The sequence below is a fragment of the Cervus elaphus genome, chromosome 32 (assembly GCF_910594005.1).
Source record: "Cervus elaphus chromosome 32, mCerEla1.1, whole genome shotgun sequence".
Classification (NCBI taxonomy): domain Eukaryota; kingdom Metazoa; phylum Chordata; class Mammalia; order Artiodactyla; family Cervidae; genus Cervus; species Cervus elaphus.
In genome coordinates this window covers 48,070,661-48,097,890 of record NC_057846.1, presented here as the reverse complement: position 1 = coordinate 48,097,890, position 27,230 = coordinate 48,070,661, and the positions used below count along the sequence as shown (strand labels likewise).

At 40.9% G+C, this 27,230-nt stretch overlaps 1 protein-coding gene and 1 long non-coding RNA gene across 2 annotated transcripts in view; one reads left to right on the top strand and one right to left on the bottom strand.

Moving 5' to 3' along the window:
• Positions 1–24,524, bottom strand: part of LOC122687904 — a 38,444-nt gene extending 13,920 nt beyond the window's left edge. The window contains exons 1-3 of the mRNA XM_043893637.1: positions 24,351–24,524; positions 20,409–20,463; positions 19,285–19,571 (exon numbers count right to left, since the gene is read on the bottom strand). Coding sequence (XP_043749572.1) covers positions 19,285–19,571; positions 20,409–20,463; positions 24,351–24,524 — 516 coding nt within the window. The remainder of the gene's footprint in view (positions 1–19,284; positions 19,572–20,408; positions 20,464–24,350) is intronic.
• On the top strand, positions 1,564–17,220 carry LOC122688099. Its single transcript, XR_006339334.1, has 4 exons — positions 1,564–1,709; positions 2,091–2,093; positions 4,073–4,078; positions 17,204–17,220. It is a non-coding gene; the product is annotated as an uncharacterized LOC122688099 (long non-coding RNA).
• Positions 24,525–27,230: the final 2,706 nt, after the last annotated feature.

Here is a 27,230-nt window from a genome sequence, read left to right as displayed (position 1 = left end):
ATAACTACTTTTTATATATATGGTTTTTAAAGGGTATAAACTATGTATATTGGTTTAAACTCTCATAAGCTGTCCTCTTGACTATATAAGCAGACTAGTGACATATATTATATATACATATAGGATCTTTACATCAGATACAGTAATGTGTACTGAGTCACTTGAGTCATATCCAACTCTTTGCAACTCCATGTATGTAGCCTGCCAGGCTCCTCTGTCCATGTGATTCTCCCAGCAAGAATACTGGAGTGGGTTGCCATGCTATCCTCTAAGAGATCTTCCTGAACCAGGGATCAAATCTGTATCTTCTGCATTGCCGGTGGATTCTTTACTGCTGGACTGAGGAAGTCCCAAATATAGTAATAAATCCTGAAAATTTTTTGTTGAGACCTGTTACATCTTTTAAGAAGAACCCATTCAGTAGCATAATTTCTAGTGGAAACATTTTTAGCACTACACAAGTTCCATAAATTGTGATGTTTGGTAGCTTTTGACATCGACCAAAAGTGCAAAGATGAAAATAAAAATTCTAAGGATTCTTTAGGAAAATGTGGGGATGTACCAGAATTCACAAATACTGTTGTTGTTGTTTAGTGGCTCAGTCATGTCTAACTCTTTGGGACTCCATGAACTGCAGCACGCCAGGCTTCCCTGTCCTTCACTATCTCCCTGAATTTGCTCAAACTCATGTCCATTGAGTCGGTGATGCCATCCAATCATCTCATCCTCTGTCATCCCCTTCTTCTCTTGCCCACAACCTTTCCCAGTATCAGAGTTTTTTCCAATGAGTCAGTTCTTTGCATCAGGTGGCCAAAGTACTGGAGTTTTAGCTTCAGCATCAGTCCTTCCAATGAATATTCAGGACTGATTTCCTTTAGGATTGACTGGTTTGATCTCCTTGCAGTCCAAGGGACTCTCAAGAGTCTTCTGCAACGCCACAGTTTGAAAGCATCAATTCTTCTGTGCTCAGCCTTCTTTATGGTCTAACTCTCACATCTGTACATAACTACTAGGAAAAAACCATAGCTTTGACTGGGTGGACTTGTGCTGGCAAAGTGATATCTTTGCTTTGTAAAACACTGTCTAGGTTTGTCGTAGCATTTCTTTCAAGGAGCAAGTGTCTTTTAGTTTTGTGGCTGCAGTCTTCATCTGCATTGGTTTTGGAGCCCAAAAGTATGAAGTCTGACACTGTTTCCCTGTCTGTCTGCCGTGAAGTGATGGGACTGGGCACAAAGATCTTTGTTTTTGGAATGTTGAGTTTTAAGCCAGCTTCTTCACTCTCCTCTTCCACTGTCATCAAGAGACTCTTTAGTTCTTCACTTTCTGCCGTTAAAGTGGTATCATCTACACATCTGAGGTTGTTGACACTTTTCTCGACAATCTTGATTCCAGTTTGTGAGTCATCCAGCCAAGCATTTCGTATGTTGTGCTCATAATAATGTACCACAAACTTGGCTTTATACAACCAGATTTCTGGTTTCCCAAAATTAGTTATTCCCAAATACCAGAGTCAGGGATGAAAATGCATGAGATAAAAGCTGGCGACTTCCCAGGTGACTGCCTGCCAGTGCAGAAGCCATAGGAGACTGGGGCTCTATCCCTGCGTCAGGAATCTCCCCTGGAGGGGGAAATGGCTACCCACTCCAGTATTCTATTCTTGCTTGGAGAATCCCATGGACAGAGGAGCCTGGCAGGCTACAGTCCATGGGGTAATAAAGAGACACGACTGAGTGACTGCACACACACACACACACACACACACACATACACACACATGCACGTGCGCTGGACGATCCAACATTTAGCTACCTGGAGCTCTTAAGCAGCCTGGAAAATTGTGATGTGATGATTATACTCACAGTGATGACTCTCAGGATAAAAGTCTTAGCTAACTTTTCTTTTATACCAATTGTATTCCAGAAGTCTTACTATCATTTCTAATGTAATATACCATCTTATTTGTGCTTCCCTTGTGGCTCAGTTGGTAAATAATCCACCTGCAATGCAGGAGATCCTGTTTTGACCCCTGGGGTGGGAGGATACCCTGGAGAAGGGAAAGGCTACCCACTCCAGGATTCTGGCCTGGAGAGTTCGTGGCCTGTTTGGCCCATGGGGTCACAAAGAGTCGGACATGACAGGGTGATTTTCACTTCGCTTCACTTTCATACCGTCTTGTTTAAGTAGCAGAAGGATTCTACTAAGTAGCAGAACAAAATAGGTTGTTTGATCCCCACGTTACAGATGAAGAAAAATGGTGTTCTGAGAAGTTAAAAGTAGTTTTTCCAATATCCTATAGTGAGAAATAGATATCTGTGTGTTCTCCGATATTCCAGGAGTACTTAAATTCCACATTTTGTTATGTGCTTTTTCTTGGAAAGCTGGTAATCCATAGTTGCTATGTCTTTGATAAAAGAGAGCACTTCAGAAGAATCTGAAGAGGACGCCTGTGTCTGTATAACTGAATCACTCTGCAGACACTTGAAACTGTTAACATAGCATTATAAATCAACTATGCTTCAACAGAAGATAAAATTTAATAAAACAAAGAAAAAAATAATAAAATGTGGACAAAGATTTCTGTAAAAACAAAGAAAGTGAAAGTTGCATCCCACTCTTTTGGACTCCGTGGACCAGACCAGAAGACTGGAGTGGGGAGCCTTTCCCTTCTCTAGGTGATCTTCCTGACCCAGGAATTGAACCAGGGTCTCCTGCATTGCAGGCAGACTCTTTACCAACTGAGCCATCAGGGAAGCTCAGAAAATGAGTCAAATATTTGCCTTTTGCTTCTGCTTGTTTCATTTCCTAAACATCTCCTGAATCCTCTATTTCTTTCTGTTTCTACAGTTTCCACATAGTCCAATTCAGCGTCTCCTCCTTCCTGAATTTCAGCAGCATCCTGACTGCTCTCCTTGCTTCTGCGCTTAGCCCCTACCAATCCATTCTCTCCTGCACTACCGCCGTGTTCCTAAAATACAAGTCTTACCTCGCTTCCCTGCCTGAAATCCTGCACTCGCTGCCCAGGGGCACGGTCTGGTTTGCCCCTGGCCTGTCTCTACAGTTTCACCGCATCTGGAGGTTTCTCTGCTCAAGGTGCTCTAGCTTCCTTGTGCTTTTTCTCTTACTCCCCAACCTCAGGACCTGGGGGCTTGCTATTCTTCCAGGTGGAGCCCTTCTTTTCTCACTTGTCACTTGGTAACCCTCCTTCAGGGCTTGGTCTAAGTGTCAGTTTCTTGGAGCCACTTTCCATGATACCAGCGGAGGCTCGGCCATCAGGTTACAAGCTTTCATGGCACTGTCGTTTCCCCAGAACCCCCATAACTGCACCATGTATTAAGGAATTGCTTCTTAAAGTCTGTCTCCTACACTTGGTCATTAACTTCATGAGAGTAAAGTCTAGATCTTTCTTATTCACCACTGTTTCCCACCTCCTAGCAGAGTGCCTGGTCTCTGTAAGCACACAATAATGTTTCATGAAACGTTTTTGCCTAAGCTTCAGATATTAAGCTTTTAACCCAGCAGTCATACAAGATGACTGTTGCTGGCCAGTGTCTTAGAAACACCACAAACTATTGTGAGATTGAGTATTTTAATGTCAAGCATTTGGGCACAGGAACTGAGGAATTCATCACTGAGGCTGATATCATTGTCAGATGGAGCACCCTGAGTTTGTGTTTGATTGCCTATTAATTATGCCACTTATTGAGGGCAAGTAGCAAAGCTAAGAGGACTTAGTAATGGAAGGTGTTGAATAGAAATCAGGGGAAAAAAGGCAGCAAAGAGCCTTGAATGTAAGATGGAGATGGTATAAAATGCTGAGAGATGTTATCAGGCAGAGGATAAAAGCAAAGTCACACGGATAAAGATGTAAGGAAGAAAGGTGTTTTCTGAAAAGTCCATCAGGGAGACTACAAAGTTAGAGAGATAAGTTAGCAAGTTTAGATTAGAAGAGGTAACTGAGAAAATACAGCAGTTACCCTTTTCTCTCTTTCTCTCTCTCTCTTTCATTCCCTCCCTCCTTTTCCTCTGTTCCCACCCCTGGAATCATTTTACAAGCACTGGGATAAAGGTCAAGGCACAGGTGATGTTTATAGAGGAACAGGAGTTTCGATTAGGTAATTTGCTAGTAACAGCTTTAGTAAATAAATGTGAGAATAATATGGAGTGTTTATCATGACAGTGAGTTTTTAATCAGATCCATTCACTAACAGAGCTGTAAAATAATTTGCAGATTGCTTTGAGGTAATAAATGGCTGTATAAACACAGTTTTATCCTAGCAACTGAAATTATAAAACTGTTTGTTTTAGAAAATTCAAGCTCTGGTATTTTATTTCCCTTGAGTGGTGACAATAGATTTATGAAATGAAATCTTTTTTTCACTTGAATCAAATTATCCTCTAAGTATACTGACTAGCTGTTAGTAATGGATGGATATCTCTGGCAATAATTTCATTTTTGTTTTTGAATTTTCTTTAAAAATTTTCAAGATTCAAAAATAGCATTAGTGAATCACATGTGATGTGCAAGATGTGAGCGAGTTTTAAGTCTGTGCTTTGCTTTTGGAATCATTTCTGTGCCAGAGTGCATGCAAAAGTTCAGTATTCCTGAAGACAATGACTGTGAGTTTTTCCCTGCAGGGTATTAAAAAGAAAAATCTATTGGCTTGGTAAAAATGTGAGAGAGAGGGAAAAAAATAACTAAAAGCTGCAGAAGCATCTAAAACTTGGTAATAGAGAAAAAACAAGAACTTCATCAAGATTCATTGTTCAGTTCCTTTTTGTGTAATCTATGTTCTAGGGACACCTTGCTGAACTGTAGCTCTTCAAGGTTCAAAGAAGTCACAAACCCAGATGACTCTGGGTTGGACCTCATGCAGTTCTGGTGATGAGTAACTGGACCAAAAGCCCCCAGATAGTCTGTCTCAGGTCCATGATGAGTTTCTCTGTTGATTTACAGGAGGTCAAAGACTATGTGGGAAAGAACAACAGAGCATCAAACTTTTGATGTCTAACCTGGGGCTCTACCTACTGTCAGCAGGGTTCACAGGATCAGAAACCCACCTGGACAAGAGCTACGTGAGATTTTTAACTGGCCACTGTGACTCAGCTGGTAAAGAATCCGCCTGCAATGTGGGAGACCTGGGTTGGGAAGATCCCCTGGAGAAGGGAATGGCTATCCACTCCAGTATTCTTGCCTGGAGAATCCAGGAGGAGCCTGGTGGGCTACAGTCCATTGGGTTGCAGAGTTGGACACAACTGAGGTGACTTAGCACACGTGCATGCATTATGATATTAAAAGGATCCCATATTTAGTGAAGAAATACAACCCATGACCTCAGTGTGTTACTGAAGCATGTCTAGCTGCTCGCAAAGATGTTGGTAGAAAGGAAAGTTCCTTTTGATCAGAATATGAGCAACCTGGGGAGATGGTGGATTCAATGGCCCCCAAGAACCATCTTCAAAGATTCTGCTCAGCCATGAAGTTTTTAAAAGTAAAAAGGGAAGTAATCTAAGTTGATCACTGAGATGAGGGGTCTGAGTCATTGCCACCCCAACTGCATGCAGGCAAGTTCACTTGTGATCTTTCCTTAGATGTCTTGTTCACACAGTTTGTTCATAAGATTACCGAAGGGGAAGCTGGGGAAGAGATAGGGTCACCTGTTAATTACTACCTGAAATTCATTTCTACTTGAAATGTCTACTTCTCTTCTTCTAGTTCTGTGGGACCTACAGGAAGAATTAACAGGCTAGGCAAAGTATGTGTGATCAAAAGATTGAATGTGTATGCTAGGGCCAGAGATGAATAGAACACGGGGTAGGGGGTTGGGGGTGCCTGGTTTAAGGTTGGTGACAAGACAAAGGGGCTTCCTGCAGAGAGCTCTTTCCTGCCAAAAGCTGCTTACAAATGGAAATGAAGTATCCCTAGGAGTTTTGTTGTTGTTGTTCAGTCACTAAGTCTTTTCAGACTCTTTGTGACCCCATGGACTGCAGCAGGCCAGGCTTCCCTGTCCTTCACTGTCTCCCAGAGTTTGCTCAAATTCAGCCGGTGATGCCTCCTACCATCTCATCCTCTGCTACCCACTTCTCCCGCCTTCAATCTTTCCCAGCATCAGGATCTTTTCCAATGAGTCGGCTCTTCGAATCAGGTGGCCCGAGTATTGGAGCTTTAGCATCAGTCTTTCCAATGAATATTCAGGATGGATTTCCTTTAGGATTGACTGGTTGGATCTTCTTGCAGCCCCATCTATTGTTATTTAGTCAGGAATGTGTCATAATGTTCTAGTTTTCTGATGTAATTTTTCGGGAATTAAACTGGACCAACCTGAAATTACATCATTCATTATAGTCTGTGTCAACTGAAATTACCACCTGATACAATCTTGCTAGCAGAACATGTGAATGGGATAAATTACTCCCACCTTCATCCACTGGTAGGCCCTGGTAGCCTGTTCCATCAGTATGGGTTAACTAATCAAGAAAGACTATACACACACACACGTACACTCTTTTTTTTTTTTCTTCTAAAAAAGTCTCAAGTTAAAGATGATTTAAACACTGGTTCCTTGTTCTTGCCCTGTACTGGCTGCCTTAAGATTCTAAAACCCAAAATATTTTAAAAATATACTGATTCCCATGCCTAGTCTCACAAAGTCTGTGTCAACTGTGCAGGAACAGGCATTCTTATATTTAAGTGGTGATTAATGAGAACCTGAGATTGGGAACCACAGGTAAAAGCTACCTCTTTCCATTCTCATCACCTTAGTAAGGCTTTCCCCTTATAGTTTTGCATATCAAAAAACTGACATTCAGTTTAAGACTAAGAGTGGAATTCATGTCTTTAGGATTTTTAACTCTCTGCTTTTCTCATCAGTTCAGATTTCTTTAAGACTTCTAGTGAGATCAAAGATTTTTCATAGAAAAATGCTCATAACTATTGTGAGAGAAAAGGAAAAGAAAATTCAATTCTAGTGGTTAGGCGAAGAATCTTCCATTTTTAGAAGATTTATTTAAGGCTGAGTAAATTCTCTGAAGTGCCATATATTTGCCCTGAGGGAAAGCTTAATGTATCTTACTTGCTTACATAACATCACCCTGAAAAAGCCAGAACTGAAGTATCAAACCTTCTCTCCTCCTTGCTACCTGCCCAATAGGTGAACTTTATAAACAGGGCACAAAAAGGTGACACAGACATTTCAGTTTTCTCCACATGCTTTCTAACTTTATAGAAAACAAAAATTCAAGCCATTTTTCTCTGACATTCAATCTCTTTCATTAAAAAAATGTACAGTATGAACTCTTGTATATCTACCATTACTATAGCTGAGTAACTGCCTTGAATCTTCTGCTCCAAGGAGGATGCCGAACCGACAAAATATTGCCGGGGCATCTTAACCCTCCTGCATCCTCAAAACCCAAATAATAATCCAGATGTAAAAGTCTAAACCTGAGCCTTCGGTAGGTCAGTTTCATCCAGGATCAAGCACATTCTGTCTTTCTTTCCTCCTGGTTTTCATCTGTTCTCTGGCAAAGCTTCCAGCAACAGATGTACTAAGAATGTGCAGAGTTGCCAAGATGCTTAATCAAGTCCTTGTGATTGTTGTGGCTGTCACCTCAAATTTCAGATTCAAAAGCACAACTTTATCACCTTATCCACAAAGGATCAGGTTCTTGAGGGGAAGAATAATTTGCATTGACAAAAACACCCAAGCAATTGATTTATAAATCATAATGCCAATCTGTTTAATTACAGTGGCCCAGAAAGAATTTGCTCATTGGATCTTGTTTATTTTTGCCATTTGTTCTTTCAATAGCAAACTAATTGAATGACTTTCTTATTAGATACTCTTCCCACCATGCTGATTTTCACAGTGTAACAGATTTTAAACCAGACAAGTTTGGGGGAAGGTTATTGGTCACAGAGAGCAGAAACCCACTCAGGCTTGTTGACTTTAAAAGGGATTATTGGAAAACTGATACGTTCCAAAGTACAGTGTAAGGAGTAAGGAAAGCGGCAACTGATGAGGCACCTCTGTCTTGTCCTTGAGCTCTCAGACCACTTGGCGTTGTGTCTGCAGCCCTCCGCACACGGGTCCCGGGTAATCGGGCTTGTCTTGCTTGCACGCAGCCCCACCTGGCAGCCACCCTACAGGATCACCCGCTCGGAAGGGGCAAAGCTTCATGGCCAGTGGCAGTGCCCCTTCCCACTCAGTCTGCTGTCTCCAGGCTTCCGAATTCGTATCTTCTTGAAAGGTCCTTGGTTCAATCTATGGCTGTTTCCCAAGGCTGAGTGTCTAAGTCTGGCCCAGTCACAGTCACTGTGCCTTCCCTGGGCCTAAGATTCTCTAGAGGCTGGAGATGTAATATTAATGCAGGGAGTGCAGGTGGGAGGCCGTGGAAGAGCATCCGACACCTTGGTGACTAGGCGGCATCCTCTGGGCATCCTCCTGGTGGGTATGGAAGCATCCTGAGTGGGGACTATAGGGCCAGGACCAAACTGGGGGGCAGTGGAAGCGATGGCTTCTGCATGACGTTGTGCCATTGAGGCATGTGGCAGGAGGGCAGAGCAGGAAAGGGGGCACAGAACCCTGGAGGTCTCCTTGCCTCCAAGGTGTACAGATAAAGTGAACACCAGCATTCAGAGAGTTCTTTCATTTTCACAGAACTAGAACAAATAATCCCAAAATTTATGTGGAACCATGAAACAATCAGAATTGCCAAAATAATACTGAGGGGGAAAAAAAAACAAAGCTGGGGGCATAACTCTCCTAGACCTCAAACTATGGTCATGAAAACTGTGGTATTGGTATAAAAATAGACACACGGATCAATGGAACACAACAGAGAGGTAAAGCCACACACCTACAGTCAGTTAATCTTCAACAAAGGAGGCAAGGCTATAAAGTGGGAATAGACAGTCTCCTCAACAAGTGGTGCTGGGAAAGTTAGACAACTGCATGTAAACCAACGCAGCGAGAACACACCCTCACACAGTGCACAGAAATAACTCAAAATGGCTTAAAGACTTAAATACAAGACACGACACGATAAAAGTCCTGGAAGGGAACATAGGCAAAACATTTTCTGACACCAATTGTACCAATGCTTTCTTAGGTTAGTCTCCCAAGGCAATAGAAATAAAGGCAAAAGCAAACAAATGGGACCCAATGAAACTCACAAGCTTCTGCAGAGCAAAGGAAACCACAGAGAGCTGTCGGGCGCTCCCGCTTCCCTGCTCCAGGGAGCAAGCTTTGTAGAGCCTCTGCAGGGTGTCTGGGGGATGGACAGGATGGCCCAGAGGAGAACAGGCTGAAACCCGCATGAGGGAAGGCTGCCTGGAGAGGATCCTACACTGGATACAGTGAGCTGAATCATGCTTCAGAAAGAAATGTCCACATTCTAAACTCTGTTACCTTCGAATATGATCTTTGCAGGTGTAAGTAAGGCAGGGATCTCAAGACAAGATTATCTTTGATTTGGATAAGTTCTAACTTCACCCTAAGAAGCCTTTAAGAGGTGGGAAAGAAGAATACAGAGAGACACAGGGAAGAAGACCCATGAAGACAGAAGCAGAGTTTTGCTACCACGGGCCAAGGAAGCTTCTCCCAGAAGCTGGGAGAAGGAGCAGGATCTCCTGAAGCAACTTGACAGAAAGCACAGCCTTTGATTTTGGACCTTTAACATCCAGAGCCATGACATAATGCATCTCTGCTGTTTTAAGCCAAGAAGTTTACGGTCATCTGTTAAGGAAGTCCTAAGAAACTGAATGTTGGCCTTAGGACAGTCAGGGCTCTTCTGGGGAGAGATAGGAATTAGTCACCCAGAGGCTGCTTCCTTCTTTAATAGCAATCCTGGACTCAGAGCAAAAGGGTGTGAGGCAGTGAGCCCTGGGGAGCAGGTGGATGGGAGACCTCAGGCTCGGTGAGGACACAGATTCTGAGCAGACTGGATGGAAGGGGTCTTTGCTCTGACTTAAGATGGACATGCTGAACTGTGAGACTGAAAAGATGGCCTGGGTTCAGCCCTCACTGAGTCCCTGCATGTCCTTCCTGCTCACCCTCTAAGGGCCTCGGTAAAAGCAACCACGTATTAAAAAGATTGTGTAAGATGACCTCCAAAAGTCCTGTGGTTTTCAGCCTTCTGGTCCTTAGGCTTGTGTGTTTAGGTTAAGGGGAGAGTCAGGTCTGAGCCTGCAAGCCTTTGTCTGCTGGACAGGTTCCCTCAGCTGGATACAAAGGTTGAATGGAGGTATTTCCTCCTCCACCACCTCCCTGTGATAGATCCTCAGGCTTGATCCTCTCCACGTGTCAACTACTTACTGACTGGGCTCAACAGTTGCCTTGGGAGGATTTGGCCCTTGAAGTTTCCAGGCATAGTCAACGACCCTGCCTTAGGCTTTGGGGGACCCTTTGAGCAGTTCATCCATAAGAACCCCATAGGAACCTTGCTGGACATCCCTCTGGGTGTATCCTCTTTCAGGCTCAGACCAATGTTGGAATGCTCCAGGTGATTGTGGAGGCTGATGGAAATGGACTACAAGTGCCCCCCCTGGGATCCTTTTCTCAGGGTATGGTTTAGAGCTGTACTCTCCCATGTGGTAGCCACCAGCTCCATGTGGCTTCCTGCTTTATAAGCCTGAATTAATATAAGTAAAAGTTAAAAATGGAGTCTCTGAGTTGTACAAGCCACAAGTAAGTTGCCCAAGCGTCCCAAGGGGCTGTGATGTTGGATATTGCAGAGCGGGAACATTTCCATCACCACAGAAGGTTCTGTTGGCTAGGACAGCACTGCTCTAGATCAGTGTATCACGTCATCCAAGGATCTTGTTAAAATACAAATTCTTATCCAGTTAGTCTGGGTTGGGGCCTGAGATTCTGTAATTCTAGCAAATGTCCAGCTGATATCAATGCTGCTGCTTCATGGACTGTACTTTGAGAGGCAAGGACTCTGTGAATTAATTATAGCCACTTTGCTCATTGAATGCTTAAGCCAAGGAGTGGGGAGGTGAGGATACTTCATCTGCAAGGAATAGACAAGAGACTGGGATGGACTGGATGGAACAGAGTCTTCACAGAAGAGAAAAATGGAACATCATTGGCTGAGCCAGTCAGGCCCCAAATGTCAGCCCAGGAGATACAGTCTTTCCTCTATAGAGCAGGCCTCCCAACTAAGGTGAGAAATACATTAGTCCAGGATTTGGCAAACTTTCTCTGTAAAGGGTCAGATAGTAAATATTTTAGGCTTTTGTGGGCCATCAGGTCTCTGTATCAATGACTCATTTGTTGATGTAGCATGAACACAGTTATAGACAATATGTCAAGAAATGAGTGTGGTTGTGTTCCGATAAAACTGTCCACAAAACAAATGTCTTATTAGACATGGCCCACGGGGCATGGTTTTCTGACCTTTGCACTAGGGGGTCATAGTGGGTAAGAGGGCGTCAAGTTAAGCAACTCGTTGATTAGTATAGCTTAGGGTAAGTTTCAGCTATCCTTATTATTAGTCATTACTAATCAAGGTAAATGTTAATCATTAGGGTAATTGGTTTAGTTTCAGTTTCAAAGCAATGATTCTCTAATACATACAATACAAAATTACATTTCATGGATACTGAAATCAAACCACTATACACAGAAATTGCAAGTTGTCAAGAAACACAAAATGCAACACCTAGACAGTCAGTTCAAAAGCCAAAATCTCTCTACTAGCTGGCACCTTCTATTATCACATGACAGCAGGGACTAATGATCTGAACGCCTTATTTAACATGAGAGTAAACAAAGGCCTAGGGAAAGCCACTGGTTCAATGGCCGATTTAGGAGAAAAGCAGGCTCTTATTCCTTAAACAGCATGTTACCTTCCCCTGACATCGCCTCCCCTGTAGGACAGACAAAGCACCATTCAAATACTGGCAGCACAGGTGCCCCTCATCCAGGGAGCGCTCACAGAGCGGTCCTGAGTCGTGGCTGTAAACACAACGGCTGCTATTACAGACATTCATTAAACATTTCATAAACCATCTCCCTGTTTTCTCAGACTCTTGTGACAAGTATCTGGATGAAAAACATGTCTCTAAAGAGTTATCCGAGATATTTAATGAAGTCGTTAGTCATTCTGCAAGAATTTCTCTGTGATGAGTGCAAAAAGCAAGGATCATTTAATTTAAAACTATAAATTAAACCATTCCATCCAACAGTTTTGTTGGAGAAAGCACTGACTTAGATATTCGGAGATCTTGTCCCAGGAAGGTCTGCTGACGTGTTTGATGATTTAACTTGCTGAGACCTGAATTCCAGGTGACTCTTTCCTCCCCACTTCCTTCAGCTTGCCCCCATTCTCTAAGATTTAACTGTAAACACATTATTCTCTCAAAGACTTGGCTTTCTTCACACAGTACAGTTGGCAGTCATTCCACGAAGTTCTAGGTTACCCTGGGCTTCAGCACAGAGCATTTTCACCAGATCATGAAGACCCTAGGGTTTGAATTAAAGAGCCATGATCCCATGATGCCTCTGTGAGCCACCTAGGACAAATGATACCAACTCTATATTGTAGATGAGGAACCCAAGGCTCAAGGAACGACATCCACATGCCCAGGGTCATCCGGAGGGTGGAAGACCAGTCTCAACCCACATCTTCTGTCTCCAGACCGCTGCCATTTCTCAGGTGTCTGGAGAGACCTTGGGTGAGGTCAGGGCCCAATCGTAATGGAGACAGAATGTCCCCACACCTCATGTGATGAAAGAACTCACGGTCAAAATTACCTTGATTTGAAAGAAATGAATATTTATTGAATCTTAGCCTATAAGCTGATATTTACTTTTAGTATAAACAAACAAGTATTTATTACATGAAAATGTGTATTTATTGTCACAGAAAATGTCTTTATGTCAATGAAAGTTACAACATAGTGGATCAATTGGCCAGACCAGAGTCTAGAAATTTTTCTCGACTCTTTATTTGTCCTAATTAATTAAAAGAGTTAATTTTTTAAGACAATGCTTCATTGTTGGACTTTTTTAAATCACAAAAGTAATGTCCTCATTAGCATAAGTAAAACACTACAAAGATATATGAATAGAAAAGTTAGACCTCTTGCCTTTTGGTTCAGTATTTCCTCAGTATTCTTATCCTTCAAAACATATTTATGCCTCTAGATTGGGCCTTTCTTCCTTCCTTTCTTGAAAAAATATTATACTAAAAAGTAAAAAGCCATAATTTGCTTTTTATTCTTGTAAAAATTTCATCTTATTGTTGTTTTAATTTCCCAAACTAGAGTAACACCGAGCATTTTTTTGGAGGCTTAGTCACTATTTGTATTACATATCTTTTGCTCATTTTTATATTTTACTTATCAATATATTACAGCTTTTAATATATTAGGAATATTGATCATATAGGTGGCAAACAGTTTCTCCCAATCTAGCATTTGAAAATTTCTGTTTATAGCATCTTTGCTGTATAGTTTTTCATTTTTATGTGCACTAGTCAGCTTCTTTTGTGAAGTCTTGTTTTTGTGTTATTTTTATGTCACTCACCTTGTCCCCTATGCTTTCTTTTTATATTTTCATTTTAAAATATTATATCTTTAACCTATCTGTTATTTTAGTACACATATGGTGTAAGGAAGGGGTGTACTTTTATTTCTTCCAGATGGATAGGCATCTAGTCTAATAACCATTACCAATGAATTGGAATAGTAGATTTATCGTATATACTAAGTTCCTAAATATTAGAGGATATAATTTTGAGCTCTTCATGTGCCACCCATCAATTCAGTGGTTCATTCGGTAGCTTCCTCCTCTTACAAGTCTCCAGAGTAGAAACGTCTTCTGATTCCTAACTCCTGTGTCACGGATGGCCTCATTAGGTAACACCGTTTCTCATTTCCATCTGGATTCGGTGTATTTCTTAGGAATGTAAACATATGTTTTGAACAAAGCCCTCTACTTCCCTGTGACTTCAAATAAACATTGACTTTCCATCTCAGTGTTCTGAAAAAGGAAGACAGGGAGATTTTCTCTTAGGAAAATGAGTAGCAGGGCACCATCTCTTCTGTCAAACCCCTCATTCCATCTGTCTTCTCCCTTCCTGCGTCCAGGCCTCCCCTAATTGTATTGGTCCCTAATCTGCGTCTGAAGTCTTGTGCGTCCCACAAGTCCTCTCAGCCACCCATACAACCCACCCTGGTCCAGCTGTCCCCTATCAATCAGACACGACAGAACGTAAGGAGCCCACAAAACTCAAAGCTTAGTTAAATCAGGAAATAAAGCAAAAATTCCCCAAGTATCTGAAGCCCTCCTGTGAAAAACATCTTTACAACTTGAATTGATGATCACCTCTGAACTCCAGTTTCTAAGGTAAAAAAAAAAAAAAGTGTAATATTGGTAATAATGAAGATAATAGTAATATGCCCCAAGATGAATAAAATTGCTTTAAATTGTTTTCAAGTAAGAAAAAAAGAAATCCCCACAGCTTTCTCTCTCTTCCCCCTGCCACTTACCACCCACCTCACTCCCACCAGGTATCTTAACATTCCTACGTAAAAATAGATTTTAAGTGTGCAGAGAGATGGTGTGCTCTGAAGCTGAAGGTCCCAGGGTAGAAAGCAAATGTCGCAAATTGCTAACAAGAAGAGGAAAAAAAAAAAAAAAGTAGCCTGATTTCACACTCTCAAATCCCTCTCCAGTGTAGTAGGAATTCTTTGAAGGCAGCTTTGAAACCCAGCAGCTGGTGAGGGGGCAACATGGCTGTCGTCACCCACCTGGCGTCCAATCTAGCCTGTGACCTTTCCCCACAAACCCTCCCCTGGAGACCCCAGGACCTCAGAATCACTGGAAAGTGGGTTTTCATCCTAGCACGGCTCTTCTACACCAACCTCTTCCTTCAAAATGGCTGAATGGGACATTGGTGGTGACCAGATGCTTCTAAGTGGTGTGGGAAATGGATATAAAATATGCATACAGCCTCAGCAAAAGACCCCACCTCTGTCTCCTCTGAATCACGGTGACTCTGTGAAACGGATTGCCCACCAGGGACAAAAGAGCAAAGCAGATGGTGCAATTCCATGCTTTTTTCTGGAGAGTTAAAAATATCATCAATCATGTACTTAGAAATTGGCAGCCACTGAAGTTCTGTTTCTATAAGTCATTACCAGACAGCAAGTTTCTTAAGCCAAAGACCACAGACGTCTACCACCAAGTGGACATCGTTATGATTTCTGAATGTATAGGGCATCAGTGGAACCCATAGCATTCTTTCTTAGCTTCCGGCATGGCTGGTATATGTGCCTCGGTGCCACCAGTCAGAGGTGTTGAATATGAGGCCTCCACCTGGGAGTGAGCGTCTGGAGAAGGCAACGCCACCTCACTCCACTGTGGAGACAGCAGCGGCTTCCGGGTTTGGGGAGGCGGTGACCGCGAGCCTGGGTTTCCGTCCTAGGGGTAGCACTGACGGGTGGCCGTGGAGGGTCCTGCGCGCCTCACCAGGCCAGCTCTGCTGCGGCCTCTGGGGTGCTGATCCTGGAAGCTTAGCTCGGATGTGGGTCTCCGTTCCTGACAGGGATGCTGGGAGATACAGTATGTTTTCATAAACTCCTTTCCTGTTATATAAACCAGAGGCAGCCTCTGCGGCTTGCAAGTAAGAATCCCAAGTAAGAAAACACCTATGGCTATTGTTTATGTATATTGGAAGTGGAAATATTTTGGCTTATTCTAGCTGGTTTAAGTCATGAATAAACTTAATCTGACAGAAGAGGTCTAAAATGTTGAAACTGCCTCTGGGGGAGGCAGGCCTTGAACTCCTAGAGATCTTCCCTGGGACCCCGAAGGGACCCTCAGAAGCTGTCCTATGGAGTGACTGAGGGGCCTGCATCCAGATCTCTAGAAGCCTTTTCGCTGAGAGTAAATAAATAATCTTGCTACAAATATCTTGTGTTCCCCAAATCTGGAAAGTTTATGGGCTCAGGAGATACTTGCTTTGGAGATGCAAACCCTCTTCCCATTGCCTCTCTTTAAATCATGCAGACACTACCCAGACTTAGGCGTTAATTATTTGGGGTTTTGTTTTTTCTTCTATATTAGATTGAAAATTCTGACTCCATGTGTGAAGGAGAAGGTGGAAGAAACAGATGCCTCCCATCTGATGAGATGCTTGGAGAAGATTGTGGTGGGCTGGGTACTTTGATTTTTCTCAGTAAAAAGTTGCAAAATATAATACATATACAGGAAAGCACGTAAAATGTATTATTTGGCCATTAAAGAATTATAACGAAGTGAACATGCATCTCACCGTTGCTGAAAATGAGCTTGATGAATATGACCAATAGTCTACAAGCCCCATGTCTGTCTTGCAGTGCTTTCTTCTTATTCTCCTTTAAGAATAACTAGCATTCTACTTTTAGGGATAGTCCATAATCATTCTTTTGCTTTTCTTTATAGGTTATCATCTATATATGTATCTCTAAAAATACCATTTCATTTTTCCTGTTTTTATACTTTATATAATAAACACATCATGTTCTTCCTTTGTGTCTTATCTCTTGCATAACGTTATGTAAATGTCTGGTAGCTCAGCAGTAGTAAAGAATCCACCCGCAGTGCAGGAGACACGGGTTCAATTCCTGGGTTGGGAAGATCCTCTGGAGAAGGAAATGGAAACCCACTCCAGTATTCTGGCCTGGGAAATCCCATGGACAGAGGAACCCGGTGGGCTGCAGTCTATGAGGTCACAAGAGTCAGACTTGACTTAGGGATTAAAATCACCACCTTGTGAAATTTGTTCGTGTGGTTGTAATTCATTTATTTTTCACTGCTGGGTAGTATGCTCTTGTGAGAATGTCTCTTCTAGTGTTGATGAACCCAGGGTTGGTTTCTAGTACTTGGCTTATTGCACATAAGGCTGCTGTGGACATTTGGAGTGCAACTCCTGATGGACACATGCACACGTGTTTGTACGTATATGCCTGACTGTAGGATTGCAAGGTTAAGGACATTTTTCACTTTTCTGAGTGACACCAAATTGTTTTGTGAGTGGTTGTACCACTTCACAGTGATAAAGGTGAAGTGAGGGAGAGTGCCTGCGTTCTGACACACCCTTGTTGGTGTTTATCATGGTCTCTCCAGGTGGTCATGACAGCCCACTCCAGGATTCTTGCCTGGAGAGCCCCATGGACAGAGGAGCCTGGTGGGCTACCCATGGGGTCCCAAAGAGTTGGACACGACTGAGCGACTTAGCACGCCAGGTGGTTTTAGGTTCTGTTTCCCTGAGAATACTATCAAAGCATAGCATAGCGTGTTATTTATTGAGTTATTGGTAACTAGTTGGCTTTTGGTAATCTGAGTTTCTTCTACCATGAATTACCCTTTCAAGCCCTTTACTGTTTTCCCTGCTGCCTTTTGCTTTAAATTGTAGTTGATTTACAGTGTCATGTTAGTTTCTCATGCATAGCGAAGTGATTCAGATACATATATATATACACACATATATATATGTATCCTGACCCTTCAGCTAGAATGGTTCTCTGATACCCTGTACCTGCAAAGAGGGAGATCTTGGGGAACAGGGCAGGGTTTCTCAACCATGGCACTATTGACATTTTTGAGGGAGTAATTCTTTTCTCTCAAAAGCAGTGGGGGGCTTCCCTGAGCATTGTGGGAGCTTCCCCGTGCATTGTGGGATATTCCACAGCATCTCTCGTCTCTCTCCCCTAGCTGCCAGTAGGACCCAGTGTGACAACAGACAGGGTCTCCAACATTGCCAGATGTTCCCCAGACAAAATCACATTGGTTGAGACCCACTGGAGTAGCAAAGGATGATAGTTTATAAAGTGAGATGATATCCGTAAGTGGGAAAAGCAGGTTACAGAGCAGCTTGTGCACCATGATCCTATTTTTATTTGAGAAAACCCATGTCTACACATTAAGTGTTGGATGGTGAGTGTTGTCTATTTTATACTATCTGTGTTTTGGTATTTTTCTGATTTTTAGAAAATGGAAATGTAGCATGAGAGAAAAATAGATATTTTAAATTTTAATATTTGCACATATGAATACAAAATCTTGAAAGGATATAAGACAAAATGGTAATGATAGTTACTTCTTAGCATTAGGCCTTTGTTTGTATTTTCCTAATTTCTTAGAGAGGACACATACTAATTTTGTAATCAGAAATGAAGTAAACAGAAATTATTTCAAACATAAATCCCAGATTTCAACTAACCATTACGTGCCTGTAGATAATTAGGCCCATTAGAGTGCATATTTCTAAATTTGGATGTTCTATCCTCTCCAACGCTTGGACAAAAGGCTTAATGACAGTTCCTGGAGGAAAACAGTATGTCTTATAAATGTTCTTCACTCACCTCATCACACCTCCATCCCAGCTGAAGAATCACTCCTTAGTTTAATGTGAAAATGGAAACCATTTGGTGTCAGCATCCTTAGTATCTCTCCCCTTGAAATCTGTGTCAACTTTTTTTCTCATCCTTTATATTCTGTAAAGAATGATCTATGTGGGTTTTTTTTTTTTTCCTGAAATTCACCAAGAAGGTTTCCTCTTTTACTTTTATCTACCAAAATTAAGGACAGAGTCCTTGAAGGAAATAAGAATGATGACTTTTCTCCCTTTTGCAACTGAGGTTCAAGATTTGGGATCCAGGATTGTCTGGGAAGGTCTGCATGCTTGTCTCTTGTCTCATGTTTTGCTAAATAATCTGAGAGTGGAAAGTGAGCATTGAAGCTTGGTAAAACTTCTCCATCATACCCTGCTAAGAGTAATGGCACCCTCCACCCCATCCCACCCCCCTGTAAGTCATGTGGGGCTGCCGACCACAGTCCTCCGGCCCCTCCCCACACCAGACCCACCAACCGTATGGCCTCTGTCTGGAATGAGACTCCTGAATGGAGACGCACAAGGACAGAGGTAGTCAGAGCTGGGTTACCTGGCACGGCAGAGTCTGAAGTTGCCATGGTTCTGGAGGAGTCATGGGCTGTACCTACCTGACCATTTCCCTTCCCAGCCCAGTCCAGTCCCAAGAGAAACTTCTCAAGTCCTAGTTTACCTTCTCCAGGTACAGTAAGTCCCCTGCCTATGAAGGAGGTCCATTCTGAGAGCGGGTTCATTGAGTCCCATTTGTTCGTTAAGTCCAGAAAAGTTATCCTAAGTACCCAGCTAACACAACCGGCTATATAGTACCGTACTGTAATAGGTTACAATGCTTTCTACATAAATAATACATAAAAAACAAACACAAAAAATAAGTAAAACATTTTAAATCTTACAGTACGCTACCTTGAAAAGTACACCAGCATCAGCCACATCATGGCTACTTTTACACTCGCTTCTGGACGTCCTGGGCTTGGAACAAAGATGCGCACCACTGCCCTTTATACGGTCCTGTGCAGTGAAGCACACAGAAGCACAGCCGCCCGCGGAGGGTGCACGCACGTGACAACGTACACCAGGCGCCTCAGCCCGCTTCCGGGACTGCACGTGTGAAAGCACGTTCACACCATGAAGTTCGAAGCTTGAAGGTTCGTATGTAGGAGACTTAGCGTAGTGGGGAACCTCACTTGAAGCTCAGGCTTAGTTCCACAGCAACAGAATAAACTGTAGCTATTTTCAGTCTTAGTAAGTGCTTACCAGGTAAAAACATGGGTGGCTGCACCTTCAAGTGGAAACTTGAACCCAAAATAGATACAGCAGTTAAGTCAAGGGAGACTGAACACATGTCAGTGGTGACAATAAGGAAGAAACACACTCAATGAGATTTTTACTGAGTGAGGTTCCCCATCCCCAATATACATGGCCTCTATTAAATTAGAGCTGCAGACTTTGAAATAACATGGGCTAAGCTATAGGTACTGCCTTGAGGAAGAATGAGCCAGAAAAAATTGGGAGCAGAGTGGATAGGCACCAGCAATGTACATTTTTTCCTCTATCTCAAAGAAATGCTCAAACAAGAATATTCTTACCAAGTTGATACTGTAACTTCATTATGTAGGAGCAGTTTTGGAGTAGAGCCAATTAGCTAGATTTTAGAAAACCCATCAAATAGTAACAGATTATTTTGCCTTACGTCTAAAGATTAGGACTTCTGTGTATGCAAAAGGAACGCAATAATCTTAAATTTCCTTGCTTTGAATCATTCTAAGTTTTAATAATTTCCTAATGTTTATACTGTTTCTAGTATATATCCTCCAATTCATACTATAATATCTGGGCATGAAAGCAAAGATTAATTTTAGTATTTTGTAATAATAGTCTGAAACCCCATGAGATGAAATGACTTGCCAATGTAAACTGGCTAAATGACCTGAAAAATCAGAATTAAAAACCCAGATATTCTGAGTTAAGTGTTCTTTCCACCAGGGCAGCTATCAGTTATCATGCCCAGTTTAAAGTAGATGACTCACCATTAGCATAATTGAAGCAGCGCTTCACTAAAAATACCCGGCACTGGGTGTAGTGCTGTGAGGAAGGCAGTTTGTGAAGAAATTACCACAACCAGGATCTCCTCCAGCTATTCACAGAGCCATGCACTAATTTCACCGTCGATTTAAAAGGGTTTATTATGAGGGTTGAATACAGTCTGTGAACATTATGAATAATTGGAAACTGAATGCAGAAATTTATTTACATGCTCAGAGTACATGGGAAAGAAAGACACACTCATTTTAGAAACGACCAAAAGTAGGAATAAACAGCTGCCATCTGCCAAGATGAAACCTACGATTGGACACGTGACTATCATCATATGGCACCCCCACTCTTGGGAACTAGGAATTTGACCACGAGCTCAGGGTTTGGAGCGTTTGACTATGTGTCTCCGTTAAGAAATAAAACTTTAAGCAGGCCACCCAAGATGGACCAGCACCAAGCAGCATCTCCACTTCTGAGAGCTGTGGTCCCCAGCTGCTCCTGACAGTTGAGGCCAAGCTGCTGGGACCTTCTGCAGGCAGCCTGGGTGTTGGTATCAGCCTCTCTTCCTTTCTCCCTGGGTGTCACTTTTTGTTTGATTTGTCACATATTTTAAAATTTTTTGTTGAACTGTAATTTACAATGTTGTATTAGTTTCAGGTATATAGCAAAGTGATTCAGTTTTATATATATATTATTATCTTACATTCTCTTACATTATATGTTTTACAAGATATGGAGTATAGTTCCATGTGCTATATAGTAGGTCCTTCTTATTTATCTATTTTATTCATATATATATTATTTGGTTACTAAGTTGTGTCTGACTCTTAGTGACTCCATGGACTGTAGCCTGCTAGGCTTCTCTGTCCATGGGATTTCCCAGGAAAGAATACTGGAGTGGGTTGCCATTTTCCTCTCTAATTTTATATATAGTAGTGTGTAAATGTTAATCAATCACTTAATTTATAAACCCCCCCACACACACTTTTCCCCTTTAGTAACCACAGGTTTCTTTTGTCTGACTGTGATCTCATTCTGTTCTGCAAATAAGTTCATTGGCATCATTTTTTTTAGGTTCCACATATAAGCAATATCACATATTATTAGTCTTTCTCTGTCTGGCTCACTTCACTAAGTATGATAATCTCCAGGTCCATCCATGTTACTGGAAATGATGTTATTTCATCCCTTTTTATGGCTGAGTAATAGTCCATTATATATATATATAATAAATCAATATATAAATTATATATATAACTTATATAATAATATAATTATAATTATATACAATAATTTTATATTATATAATATACAATATAATTTATTTATAATATATTTATGTATACATATATTTATTTTATTTATATATTTATATTTTAAATATACATTATATATTTTTCAATAAAATATATAAACATATAATACATATATAATATATTAATATATAATTATATATTTATGTATAATATATTTTATATTATTTATATCTTATATATATATTTAAATATATATCAGTTTATATAACAGATATATACATTTATATGTTTATACATATATACATTTATATGTATATATAACACATTTACATTTATATGTAAATGTATATATCTCTTATTTATCTGTTTATATAGTTATATCTTTATTGATAATATATATAATAATTAACATATTTTATTAATTTGTTTTAATATATATTTGATTTATATATAATATAGTTAATATATATAATAAAATTTAATGTATATAAAATAATATAATATATAATTATAATTATAATATATAATATTAGATAATATATAATATATTAATATCATATAATATATAAAATAATATATAATATGATAATATATTATATATGATATTCTGTAATATTTTATAATATAATATATAACATATTCAAACATTACAATATTGTTATATATAATATTATAATATAATATAATGATATTATAATAATTTATAATATATTTTATATATACTATATAATAATATAATATATATAATATGAATAATATATTTATTCATTTTATTCATTCATATTATATATACATATATACATATATATAACATATATTTTCTCATACATGATTATATATATATAATCTCATACATGATTATATATATAATATATATCATATATGTAATATTTTTATTATATTATAATATAATATATATTATATTTATATATATCATTGTATTCATTCATATTATATTCATTCATATATTAAATATTATATTGTATATTATATATGATATGTGTGTATCATACAATAATATTATATATTATTATATATTTATTTATATTAATTAATATTGATTTATTAATATATAATATATATGTGTGTGTGTACACCATGTCTGCTTTATCCGTTCCTCTGTCAGTGGACATTTGGGTTGCTTCATGTCTTGGCCATTGTAAACAGTGCTGCAGTGAACACTGAGATGCACGTATCTATTTAAATTACAGTTTTCTCTGGATATATGCCCAGGAGTGAAATTGTTGGATCATTGGTAGCTCTATTTTTAGTTTTTTAAGAAATCTCCATCCTGTCCTCATAGTGGCTGCACCATTTACATTCCCACCAACAGTGTAGAGTTTCCTGACTGGAATCAAAGATTGTGAGTAAAGAGAAGCATTCCAAAACCACTCTTCTGAGTCATAGTGTTTAACATTTTCGTTCCACTCTATCTAGTTTAAAGTCTACTTAACTAAAGGGAAAGTGACCATAATTAGCCAATTGGGCTTTAAAAAAAAAAGAGAACTTTCAGCTCAAAACTTAAATCATATTCCTCAACAGTCAAATATATTGATGGGGTCACCAACTATCCTCACACTCAGGACTTTTAGTACCAAAATGGGGGGCGTCAGGGCCAACGAGGAGGCTGGTCACCATAATATCTGTGTGTATTCAAAAGAAAAATGGCAACCCACCCCAGTATTCTTGCCTGCAGAATTCCATGGACAGAGGCGCCTGGTGGGCCATAGTCCATGGGGCCGCAAAGAGTTGGACATGACTAAGCAATTATCATGAACACTCCTTGGTAGAATAGGGCTTAATTTCCAAACTGACTAGAGAAGGCAGTCAGAAAAAGTCACGCTACTGTTACCAAACCTAAATATTATATTTTTAATGTTATATTTAGGTTTATATATTGAGCCTTAAAGGTTCAGTGCTGAAATGACCTTTAATTTTAATTCAATCTATAGCTTTAAAAAATAAAACAACAAAACAAATCCCCTCCTTTTAAAATTAAAGGTCCTTAGAAAAATTGATATGAGTTTAGAATAAACTCAGAATCAAATCAAATAGGAATATTTAAATTAAATGCAGCAATCTAAACGGTGGTCTTCAGAGCAGGCCTGCACAGGGCCTCCTGAGCTGTGGAGTCAGGTCACCCTTAGCCTGTCCAGAGGGCATGACCGTCAGCCCGGAGGATCCTCTTCAGTTCCCTTTCTCCAAGACTGGAAATACTGATTAAATCATCATGTGCGAGAAATGGTATTTTCCCCAAATTTAACGCTAACTATGTGAAAGGCATGCGCGAGTCGTGAATAACCCTTGGTTGTTAGCACATCTCTGCTCTTTTTTTTTTTTAAAGTGAAGTATGGTTGGTTTACAATGTTGTGTTAGTTTAGGTGTGCAGCAAATCTATTCGTATATATTTGTACACACACACACATACACATATTATGTATGTGTTCCTTTTCAGATTCTTTGCCATTATAGGTTATTACAGGACAGTGAGTGTGTCTGCGCTGTATAGTAGGTCTTTGTTGTTTATCTGCTGTATGTATGATAGTGTGTAGCTGTTCACCCCAAACTCCTGGTTTATCCCACCTTCCCCTCTTTTCCCCTTTGGTAGCATGTTTGTTGTCACTGTCTGATATTTTTATATCCCTTTTTGGAGAGGAAAACAAGTTGCTGTTTGCTAACACATGTATGGCCGGTGTGCATGGAAGAGGCCCCGGGGGACGGGGAGGCCCGCTGCTCCTGACTGGCAGAGCCTGCCCTGGGGGAGGGTGTGAGTCCGTGAGCTGCTGAGTCACAGCCGTCCCCGATGAGGCACCGACGTGAGCACAGAGTTGACAGCGGTGAGTGGCGCTGCATCGCAGCGATTCCCACACTTTGGTGCACTAGAAGAAAGGAGAAGGAAATGGCAACCCGCTGCAGGGTTCTGGCCTGGAGAATCCCACGGACTGGAGAGGAGCCTGGCGGGTTACCGGCCGTGGGGTCGCCCAGAGTTGGACACGTCTGTGCGAGGGAGCGCAGCGCGGTGTTAGAATCACCTCGCTTGTTAAAAGCCAGACCCCTGGGCTCCCCACCAAGGTTTCTGAGTAAGTCTGGGGTGAGTCTGAGAACTTGCACTTTTAATAAATCCCCAGGTTGTTGCTGGTGGCCTAGGGTCATGCTTTGAAAACTACCGGTTTCTCCCAGTGCCCCACCCCCCCCCCACCACAGACACACACAGGTGCACACACGGCAGAATTTTCATGTGACTGGAGAGTTTGGGAGGTCAGATACTCATTATAAAAATACAGTAATACTTAATATGAAAAGCTGCCAAGATTTATATGTTAAGATAAGTGTTCCTACCCTCCCCCCCTCACCCAGCATCAAGTCTCAATTTTGTAGATAAAAAGATTTTAGAAATTACCTTATAAAAAATTTCTGCTGTAGCAAGAAGAGAACTATGTGATGGCTCTTTTACGCCCATATGTGCAAATTGTCCTTATAGCCTTTGCGTGTAATACACCTTTAGAAACAGCTGAGTAAGCTTACTGGTGAATCATTTACAACACAGCTACAGCTTTTAACCCATCATTAATTTTCACAATAGCTGTTGCTTTATGACTCAAGTAATTAACTAAACAGTGTTTCACAAGCATTTTAAACAACTAGTTGTGTCAAGGGCCTTAAGGTATGTGTGAGATCGTAAATTTACAGGTTTATTGGCCCTGGGAAAATTCTTATCTTGTCCTTGGGAGTCCAGAGTTTCAGATGAGCAAATTTATTCAAATCAGACCTGTAGCTGCTCTGAGTCTCTCAGCCTTCAAAATCTACCTCCCAAACTATTGTTTAGAAATTGGCTTCCATTCTTAGTGGAGAAACTATTTCTGATCCCGTATTTTTCTAAAGAGGAGCATAGAGCCTTTCCTTATATGTTCTCTCAGCTTTGAAGCTCATTTCAACACCATCTTCCCTCAAAACTAAGTCCCTCATATTCCTTTTTAAGATAATGTAATTGTCCTACTTATTTTTTTAAACTTTTATTTAATCGGAGGCTAATTGCTGTACAGTGCTGTTGGTTTCTGGCGTTTATCAGCGTGAATCGGCTGATTCAATCCGTACATCCTCTCCCTCTGGAACCTCTCTTCTAACCCAGTCCCATCCCTTTCTGAGTTTTCTGGGCTATGCAGCCACTTCCCAGCAGTTTCCTATTTACGCATGTTAATGTGTATGTTTCAACACTCTCCTCCCGATTTGTCCCTCCCTCTCCTTCCCCCACCGTGTTCACAAGTCTGCTCTCCATGTCTGCGTCTCTATTCCTGTCCTGCACATAGGTTCATCAGTACCATTCTCCTGGCTTCCATACATATGCCTTAATATATAGTAGTTTTTCTCTTTCTGACTTACTTCCTCATACTGCTTTTATACTTCCTCATACTTCATCCCAGCTACTCCCATTTATCCCACAGGGCTTAGTTGAGATGACACGTCCTCAGTGAAGTCTTGAGTGACTTCCCTGTTATACTTGCCTATAGCACCATAAGCTCCTTCTTTCAGACAGGTTCTATAATAGAAACATAATTATTTGTTTAAGATCAGTTCTGCTTTCAAAATGGAAACCTCATGAAAGAAAGATTTGTCAGGGATCAAGAATTCTTCCTCTACCCTGCTTGGATCTTCTGGCTGGTCTGATTAAATTGACATGAGGCATATTAACAGGAAAAAAACAAACAGAAGTTTTATTACATGCATACATGGAAGAGACCCAAGGAAAGTGAGTAAGTCACCAAAATGGCTGAAATTCTCACCTTAAATATCATCTTCAGGTGAAGACAAAAGAGGATGTTGGGGGACTTCAAAAGGGCGGGAGGAAGTTCATATGGAGATGGAAAAGCAAATGTTTGGTAAACAAAAGTTTTCTGGGCCATGTTCCCAGGACACCTAGCCCATATTCTTTGCAGCCATCTCGGGTGGTAGCTCTATTCTGGGAAGAGGCCCTCTATCTGAATTCTCTTAAACAGTTAAGGAGGAGGTAACAAGAGAAACTTTTTGAATTTTCTATTTCTTAACTGTAATGATCCTAGATTAACTCTCATACTAAAGAGACACATTAAGGGGGACAGGCTTTGCTCCCCTACAGATTCATGTCTTTGTTCTCTAGACCTCGCGCATTGCTCGGCCAATAGGAAGGGATGTGTGACCCATCCTCCAGGATGGCCCCAAGGCTCCGTGCCTGCTGGCATCCACATCCTTGCCAATCCTCTCTCACATGTAGCAGAGCCGGTCTGTGAGACCAGTATAGTATTGCTGGGGTCCTGGTACGTCCGTTCTGAAATCAGAGACTGAGGCACAGCGTTTGCTGCCTTGGGGCTCTCACTTCTTCCCTCTTCTCCGTGAAAAGCCAGCTGCCATGTTGTGAGAGGCCCTGTGCGGAGGCCCACGTGGCAAGAATCTGAGGCCTGCCCACTGGAGAGAGTTTAGAGGTGACTTCTCTAGACCGAGTTGAAAGTGGAGGACTGTAGGCTGACCACTAATGGTATCCTCTGGAGGGACCATGACTCAGGGTCTTCATTCTGATCCCCAGAA